Source organism: Stylophora pistillata, chromosome 14 (genome assembly GCF_964205215.1).
Source record: "Stylophora pistillata chromosome 14, jaStyPist1.2, whole genome shotgun sequence".
Taxonomy (NCBI): Eukaryota; Metazoa; Cnidaria; class Anthozoa; order Scleractinia; family Pocilloporidae; genus Stylophora; species Stylophora pistillata.
In genome coordinates, this window is record NC_142532.1 from 18,133,051 (window position 1) to 18,142,208 (window position 9,158).

At 38.9% G+C, this 9,158-nt stretch overlaps 1 protein-coding gene across 1 annotated transcript; it reads left to right on the plus strand.

The window, feature by feature from the left end:
- The first annotated feature begins 1,325 nt into the window (after positions 1-1,325).
- LOC111346884 (E3 ubiquitin-protein ligase TRIM45) lies at positions 1,326-6,708 on the plus strand. Its single transcript, XM_022954144.2, has one exon. The coding sequence runs from the start codon at positions 1,580-1,582 to the stop codon at positions 3,821-3,823; it is 2,244 nt and encodes a 747-aa protein (XP_022809879.1). The 5' UTR covers positions 1,326-1,579; the 3' UTR covers positions 3,824-6,708.
- The last annotated feature ends 2,450 nt before the right edge of the window (positions 6,709-9,158 follow it).

Below are 9,158 nucleotides of genomic sequence, written 5' to 3' on the forward strand. Positions count from 1 at the left end.
AATGACGAAAGCGCGGTATTTGATGAACTTTGGTCACATAGGCGGAAATGTCAGGGAAGGGAATCTGGCGGTTCAATAGCAGTGGCGGATCCAGGGGGGAGGGTCCGGGGGGTCCAGACCCCCCCTATCAAACCTGACGCTTACAACTTTGAGACAGGATCGTATATCACTTTTAACTGGCTGATTTTTTTAATGAATCCAAATAAACGGTAAGCGGTCAAGGAATTATAACGTGCAACCGCGACTTGTGGGAGGGGGTGTGGGGGAGAAGTAATTTGCCTCAAAGAGTCCAACAGTCCTTTGCGAACCAAAGTTTGGACCCCCCTAATCAAATATTCCTGGATCCGCCTCTGAATAGGGGAGCATTTGGATTGTTTCCTACTCAGTTTTTGCCCGAAAATAAAAGTACAGTAGCTTTCTTAAGGCGCTCCGAGATCGATAGGTACCGAGCTCGAGCTATTAAGAAGTTAAAAATCATTTTGAGAATATGGTCAGAGTTTTGCAAGCCGATCAAAACATTGTTACATGATAAAAATCGTCGAAGTGTAGATGAAAACCTCCTCCTGTTTTTGAGATACGCTCGCTGGAAAAAAAAAGCTAGTTCCCCACCCCTCTCCTCCCCAGTCTCACAAAGGCTGGGATAGACAAAAACGTAACTTCCAATTTCCCGCGTCTCTCAATTTTTTACCTCCTGAGGGGCAAAAGAAGAGAAGCCTGGAACGAGGTCGCATAGACCCTTCCACACAAAACAGGAAAACTGGAAAAAAAAGACATCAATTTCTAGTTAAGCTTTACCTGGGCCATTGGAATCTTTTTTCACTTTCTTTTTCTACAAACGCCAAAAAAAAAAAAAAAAAAAAGCCAAAAATATAAACCCGAACGGCAAAATACAAGAAAAACAAAAGGCAAACCCTTAAAACCCCGCAAGTTCAAATAGCAGGGAAATCATTAAAGCCCCACAGGCTACAATGTAGAAGGAAGAAAGGAAGAAATGTGGTGGTGAGAAAGCGCATCTTCTTGCAAAATTTGTTATATAAATCGGTCACTGGACCGAAAACGCTGATAAAGAAAAGGAGCTCGTCGTCTAACTCACCAGTCACGCTAGATTGAAAGCAGCGATTTATAACCTACAAGTAGACATTATCAGAAGCTGCAAATGTAGGGGCGAGCAAGCGGCTATTTATGAAATAGTTTAGTTTTGTCGGACAACAAAAGGTAAAATAAAAAAGAATTGAAGAAAAGATCTAGAAAACTCGTAGTCCATCTTATACCCGTGACGTCGGGGTGAAAGCAATATCAGTTAACTGCAAAAAAAAAGATTTGTAGCTGCTGTATTAATTTACTAAATACCTGAAGGTTACATTGTTGGGAATCAATATTCACGACACAGTGTTCCGTGACATGCTTTCAAGACAAGGATTCCCGATTGGTTGATGCAATGAAAAGATTATCTTGACAAATACTTGATTCCAAGAATAGCTCTGAAAATAAACAAAGCCACAAGACTTCATTGTTTCGAGTCGAATTCAAAGAATTCAAATTACTAATTTCGCTCCCTCCCAAAGAAGACAGGCGAACTATGGATATCAAAACGTTCCTTCACAATCTTCGTGAAGAAGTGTCTTGTCCAGTATGTACAAATATCTACACGGATCCAAAACACCTCCCATGTCTTCACAGTTTCTGTCTGCAATGCTTAAAAAAATGGCACAAAACAAGCCATGGCGGAGAAACAATCAGATGTCCGAAATGCCAAGTTGTTAGCAGAGTGCCCGACAGTGGCGATCTGAAAGACCTTCCCACCAGTTTTTATCTGAACGGTTTGATTGATGTACTGGCCATTAAAGAATGCAAAACCAGCCAAGTTGAATGTGGAAACTGTCAAAAGAAAAGTTTCAAGAGTTCTTATTGTTTCCATTGTTGCATGTTTTGGTGTGAAGGGTGCCTAATTGCACATAACATCATTCAAGGCAATAAAGATCACCGTGTTTTAGCGCTCAAGGACTTTCAAGAAAAAGATTACACAGATGTGTTGAAACTACCCTTGTACTGCTCTATACAGCGGCACGAGAAAGAAGAACTTAAATATTTCTGCAACAACTGTGAAACGGCAGCTTGCCAAAGCTGTGTTTTGATAGATCATGCGGGTCACGCCATAGTGCACCTAGAGGAAGAAGTGGAAAGACAAAAGACGAAAATAAAATCACAAATTGAAATACAGAAGCGCGATATACAAGAAAAGATTAACACTATGGGTCAACTGAATGAAGACTGCGCTAAATTGATACAACAAATCGAAGAAATAAAGAGAGGAGTGCAGACGTTTGTGGACAATTTGATCGCAACTATTGAAGCAAAGAAACAGAATGTCTTTACAGCGGTGGAGGATGAAACGAAGAGATTTCTCGAAGCTCTAACAACGCAAAAGACGGAGATAGAATGTAAAATAAAGATCATCGAAACATCGCTGGAAAAAGCTGATATAATTCTAAAGCGAAGCACAAACGCAGATGTCGTTCAGGGGAAGGAATCATTAGAGAAAATCTTTCAGAGAGCTACCCAAAGCCAGCCAAAGGACCGATACCCGCAAAAGCTTCCTGTTTTAAATTTTGTGGAAAACCCAAAGATGCTCAACACCGTAAACGCCGAAGAAATCGGAATGTTGCAAATGGCTCACCAAACGAAAGCAAGTCAGTCAGTTGCTGCAGGAAAAGGACTTGAAGAAGTAATTGCTAACCGTGAAGCGCAGTTTACTTTGACTACAAGGAACTTCAAAGGAAAAGAGTGTTACAATAAACGTGACAATGTAACGGTAGAGATCACGGATGAACAAGGACGAGACTGCGCCACGGACTTGCGAATAATTGACAATAACGATGGACGCTATCAAATCAGCTTTTCTCCTAGAAATGAAGGAAGATGTAAATTGACAATAAAGGTAAACGGGGAACATGTTCGGGGCAGTCAATTTTTTGTCCTCGTAAAACCATTTCAGTTTAGACCTGTTTTATCTTCTGGCGAGAAAGGTTCGTCTCTTCGAAAATTTAGTCTGCCTTGGGGTGTGACAGTGAATGCTAGGGACGATATCGCTGTAACTGATTTCGGGAATCACAGAGTTCAAATTTTCAGTGGTAAAGGAAAATTTTTGAGATCATTTGGTAAAAAGGGTGACAAAGCGGGAGAATTCAACAAGCCTCGGGGAATAGCAATTCATAACAATGGCAATATTTTCGTGGCAGACAGTTTTAATTATAGAATCCAAATTTTCAGTGGCGAAGGTGAGTACGTGGGAGGCTTTGGTGGGAAAGGAAACCTTGATAGTCAGCTTGATAATCCCTATGGTTTATCTGTAGACGTTGATGGGAACATCATTGTTGCTGATGCGAATAACAAACTGATTAAGATCTTCTCTCCTGATGGCAAGTTTCTAAGGAAAATAGGTGGACAGGGCACTCTAACGTTTCCTTTCCACTGTATTCAGTATGATAGATATCTCATAGTGTCTGACACTAGTGAAAATTGTATCAAAGTTTTTGACAGGAATGGAAACTTTCAGTACAAGTTTGGAAAACATGGAGCAGGGGACGGGGAGTTTGAGAACCCAAGCTGTTTGTTACTGAACAAGTCCGGACAACTTTTGATCTGTGACTCTTCAAATCATAGAATACAAGTATTTGAACTGAATGGAAAGTTTGTAGGTAAGTTTGGAACACGAGGTTTAAATTTAGGAGAATTCAGTGTTCCATGGGCACTCGCTGCTCTCAGTACTGGGCGATTTGTTGTTGCTGAACTTGGTAACCATCGTATCCAGATAATTGAGTAGTCCACGTTCGCTTTAGTGAATTATATGGTTTACTATAATTTGAGCAAAGCCGTTTAAATTTAAACGGTTAATATTAGTTTATGCATAAATAAATCAAGTTTTACAGAAAATTCACTAGAAAAAACAGCGATTAGAAAGAAATGGTAGAAGACTTCTTTAGCGTATAGATCCGTTAATTTTTGGCTAAGTGGGAGAACAATTGAAGGATAATCAAATCCAGTACCTATGTTTGTGAACATTCCGATAGAAGCCTATTTCTACTGAGAATGTATTGTTTACAGAAATTTTTGCAAATATATTTGGTATTCACTTTTTTAACAAACCAAAGGTTTTTGTTATTCATTCTAATTGGGCGCACAACAAACGATTACGGTCACTCCTAGAAATTCTGTGGGGCCTTTGCTTATTAATTTTTTGTGGATAAAATTAAAAAAATATATATATATAGAGAGAGAGAGAGAGAGAGAGAGAGAGAGAGAGAGAGAGAGAGAGATAGAGAGAGAGAGAGAGAGAGGGATTAAACTTGGTGTCCGTGAAACAACAGTGCTCGATACAAATAGTATAGCGGGTATAATGTGTGGTAGTCGGAAAAAACAACTACATTTACATCCCCACAGACCTGTTTCACTCCTACGCAACAGCTGACTTGACACTTTTCACACTGCATAAACCATGTTAATTAGCAATTAGTGTAATATATAAGCGATGGTATCGCATTATTCTGCCATTAAAATCCCCTGATGAGTGGGCAACCACGAAACAGGTCTGTAGGGATGTATATGTAGTTGTTTTTTCCGACTACCACACATTATATAAGTTGTGTAAATAAAGAATAAAGGGTCTTTTAAAAGAAAAACTTTAAACCCTTTTTTGGTGGTGTATTTTCTAAATACCTTGAGATCCATACAGAGCATTTTTGAATAAGAGATTCAAGTCTTGACTGAATCAAACCAATAATGGTTCAGTCAAACACTGGAAATACATTGAACTTGAGACAAAAGGCTGTATCAACATTATGAGAGCAGCCAGGTCATTGGTCATTTAATTATTGCATATAATTAGTTCAGAGAACTGATGGTTTTCAATTTTACAGCCAAACACAGAACCTTGTCAAGAAACATTATCTGTCGCTATAAGCTCAAAGATAGCTTTTATCTCAAGAAATGATTAGTCTGCCATTTCAAAATGAAAATTATTACCAATATTTTGTACTTAACATTGAGGCAAAGCTCTAAGGATTCAAAATATCAGTAGGAGCTTAACAACAACAAACATATGAAACATACTGTGTGAACTGCGGTTATGAGACGTATATGAGCACGATCCTTCGCAGTAAAGCACTATTTGAGCAATAGTGAAAATCAGACCTGAACAAAATTTCAGGCCTGTACGGGATTCGAACCACTGACCTCTGCGATACTAGTGCAGCGCTCTACCAATTGAGCTAACAAGCCAACTGGGAGCAGGCCATCAAATTAATTCGACATAAACCCGTAGATGATAAATCAAACAACAACAAACATGTGAAACATATGTGTGAACTGCGGTTATGAGACGTATATGAGCACGATCCTTCGCAGTAAAGCACTATTTGAGCAATAGTGAAAATCAGACCTGAAAAAAAAAAAAAAAAAAAAGTTTCAGGCCTGTACGGGATTCGAACCACTGACCTCTGCGATACTAGTGCAGCGCTCTACCAATTGAGCTAACAAGCCGTACAGGCCTGACAGGCCGTACAGCCGTACAGGCCGTAAATTTTTTTCAGGTCTGATTTTCACTATTGCTCAAATAGTGCTTTACTGCGAAGGATCGTGCTCATATACGTCTCATAACCGCAGTTCATACATATGTTTCATATGTTTGTTGTTGTTTGATTTATCATCTACGGGTTTATGTCGAATTAATTTGATGGCCTGCTCCCAGTTGGCTTGTTAGCTCAATTGGTAGAGCGCTGCACTAGTATCGCAGAGGTCAGTGGTTCGAATCCCGTACAGGCCTGAAATTTTTTTCAGGTCTGATTTTCACTATTGCTCAAATAGTGCTTTACTGCGAAGGATCGTGCTCATATACGTCTCATAACCGCAGTTCACACATATGTTTCATATGTCTGTTGTTGTTTGATTTATCATCTACGGGTTTATGTCGAATTAATTTGATGGCCTGCTCCCAGTTGGCTTGTTAGCTCAATTGGTAGAGCGCTGCACTAGTATCGCAGAGGTCAGTGGTTCGAATCCCGTACAGGCCTGAAATTTTTTTCAGGTCTGATTTTCACTATTGCTCAAATAGTGCTTTACTGTGAAGGATCGTGCTCATATACGTCTCATAACCGCAGTTCACACATATGTTTCATATGTTTGTTGTTGTTTGATTTATCATCTACGGGTTTATGTTGAATTAATTTGATGGCCTGCTCCCAGTTGGCTTGTTAGCTCAATTGGTAGAGCGCTGCACTAGTATCGCAGAGGTCAGTGGTTCGAATCCCGTACAGGCCTGAAATTTTTTTCAGGTCTGATTTTCACTATTGCTCAAATAGTGCTTTACTGCGAAGGATCGTGCTCATATACGTAAGTAGGAGCTTAGTTTATATTTTAAAAATCATCTCAGAAACCGCATAATGCCTACATCATTGTATGTGATTGAAATGAAAGGCTTGGCGATTGAAGGCCTGCAGGCCTTCAAATAAACACGCTATACTGGAAAATAGTCTCATAATATACCCATGGGTATACGTATAAAACTATTTTCCAGTATAGCGTGTTTATTTGAATTAATTTAGTTTTGTTGCAAATTAGGAGTAAATTAGTTTTGTTGACAAAAAACTGAACAGACTTTGTATAATTAATCATATACTCAGAAAAAAAAATAAAGTGCGTGTCTCAACTTTTGATTCATTATTGCATTTATTTACATGTAAAATAACAATCTTTATCGTAATTCGTAACTGTATCATTGTAAATATCAATTTTCTTTAACGAGGCATAACACAGGCAACTTTTTTAAAGGCTTTGTTATTTCAGGGAAATTACAAAATCTTGATTGAATAAGTACAGTGCCTGAGGGACACAGGTTCAAAGCACATTATCCAAACTTTAGTTGTTTTGTTCTTTTATGTTTTGAGGTTTCAATTTCGTCAAATGTTTTTATTCCATTGACTAGTGTGGGTAAATTTATTACTTATCATCCCCGGATCAGATAATAATTTATTTGAAGAAAAAAATTATGGCCAAACTAAGACTATGGTGTATTTCTTCTTTTAATAAATTAAATACCACTCCATCATTTCAAAAAGCACTTACTCTTGGTGTGTCTTTATCTTCTTCCTCCACATTTTCCTCCGCAATAACAACTCCAAGATCAGGTTCTGGTGGAGTTCCATAGTAAACCCTGCCCTGATGCCGTGAGGCAAAAGAGTTTTCTTATACCTAAGTTTCATGAACAAACAGTATCCACTTCAGAGGTTAACTGGCCTTATCTACACCGTAACCTGGGCTTGAAAACAACCCGACCCTCCATCTGTCCCTAGCTGCTAGTCCAGTCCTTGAGCTTTCCATTCGATATTTTTCATTATTCTCATCCCTTGTCTGCTTGCTATTCTATTAATATTGTAAGGAGAAATTCTCTCTTAGTCACTCATGGGAGCCAAAGGGTGTTCAATTAATTTCCAGGAGCCCATTTGAAAACAGAACTATCAATTCAAAATCTACTTGCCGTCAAAACAAGTATTTGACTGTTTTGTCTAATTTGAGTTGCCAGCGCTGTGTTTTAGGCAGGTACAAAAGTTGAACTGGATCAACTCGGACTCCCAGTCCAAGTCGGATTAGCTCTGATTAACTCGGATCTACTCGAAACATGACAAATTTAAAAATAAAGGAAACTAAGGCTCCATCCCATTTGTATCTTTGATTACCTTCACAAATAAGGCCAAATTTGCCGCCAAATCAGGAGTGGACTGATCATTATCTGGAAATGATAGAATCTATGCCTAATTATCTCGAAACCATATGTTGTTTGGTTACGTAATAGACAAACGAAATCACTTATAATGTCACCAATTTTAAGACTAATAAACGTATCGTACAGTTTCCAACACTCCATTTCTCGCCAGTTACTGACATTAGTACGTTTAGGTAAAAACTAGTGCCCAGTCCTTCAGCGTCTATTAACTGTTGCACCTGGGAGTACTTTGGCCATAAGGAAAAGCTTGCACGATTTAGTTGCGCTTGAGAAGAATTAAGGAGTACGGGCTTTGACCAATTTCCTAACATTTGACTCATTTTTTCCTGACAGATCGTTAATCTTTGAAGTCTACACCATTGTTTTTCAACATTGACCGTTAATCACTTTCCAAGTTCTTCAATCGTCATAGCACAGGGTTGCCACTCATTAGAACCCAAAAAAGTCCCTGACTTTTCTCTGACTTTTCACTGACCTGAAAACATTTTTCACTGACCTTGATTTAAATTAATTATCAAACAGGCCAAATCCACTTTTACATTAGCTTCAGCTTCTTTTGCAGACCATCGATAGTCTTCTCTTCATTTTCAATCTCTTTACGTTTTTCACGGGATTTTGAACTCATGGCATTTGACTTTACCAACAAATCCCTTCCTTTTTTCGTTTCAGCCTCTGTAGCGAGTGCACCTGTGTCTTTAGTAAGTTCCTGAACCATTTTCTCAAGTCTCTCCTTCTTCCTTGATGACGGAAGCTCTTCCTGTACTTCTTTCTTCCTCTTCTCTTCTTGACTAGCCTCTTCTGTTTTCTTTTCAGTTTCTGATTTAAAAGCAGCTTTGGTATCTTGCGTGGGCATACTGGCAAGATACCAGAAGTTCCTTTGTTAAAGAGTCTTCTACAGGACCATCCTGATTCTTGATACCATTGTATGCCATCCGATAAGAAATTAAGGTCGATCTCACCTTGCATATTGTTGCTTAAGATGTCTTTATTATCAGAGAACCCTATTTCGATACATGACTGACCTGGGAAAGTATGAGCTGCATTCTAAAAGTTTCCCACAGTTTGGAATACTCGGCTTCTCTCCAATGCACCCATACCAGAAAGAATCAAGACCTTGTTCTGAGTTGTAGGAAACAAATTCATCTTTGAAAATCAGACCTGAAAAAAATTTCAGGCCTGTACGGGATTCGAACCACTGACCTCTGCGATACTAGTGCAGCGCTCTACCAATTGAGCTAACAAGCCAACTGGGAGCAGGCCATCAAATTAATTCGACATAAACCCGTAGATGATAAATCAAACAACAACAAACATATGAAACATATGTATGAACTACGTATGTGAACGAAGGATCGTTCACATACGTCTCATAACCGCAGTT

Bases quoted from the DNA above. Each gene is read 5' to 3' on its own strand.
- LOC111346884 (XM_022954144.2), top strand. From the start codon at position 1,580: ATGGATATCAAAACGTTCCTTCACAATCTTCGTGAAGAAGTGTCTTGT.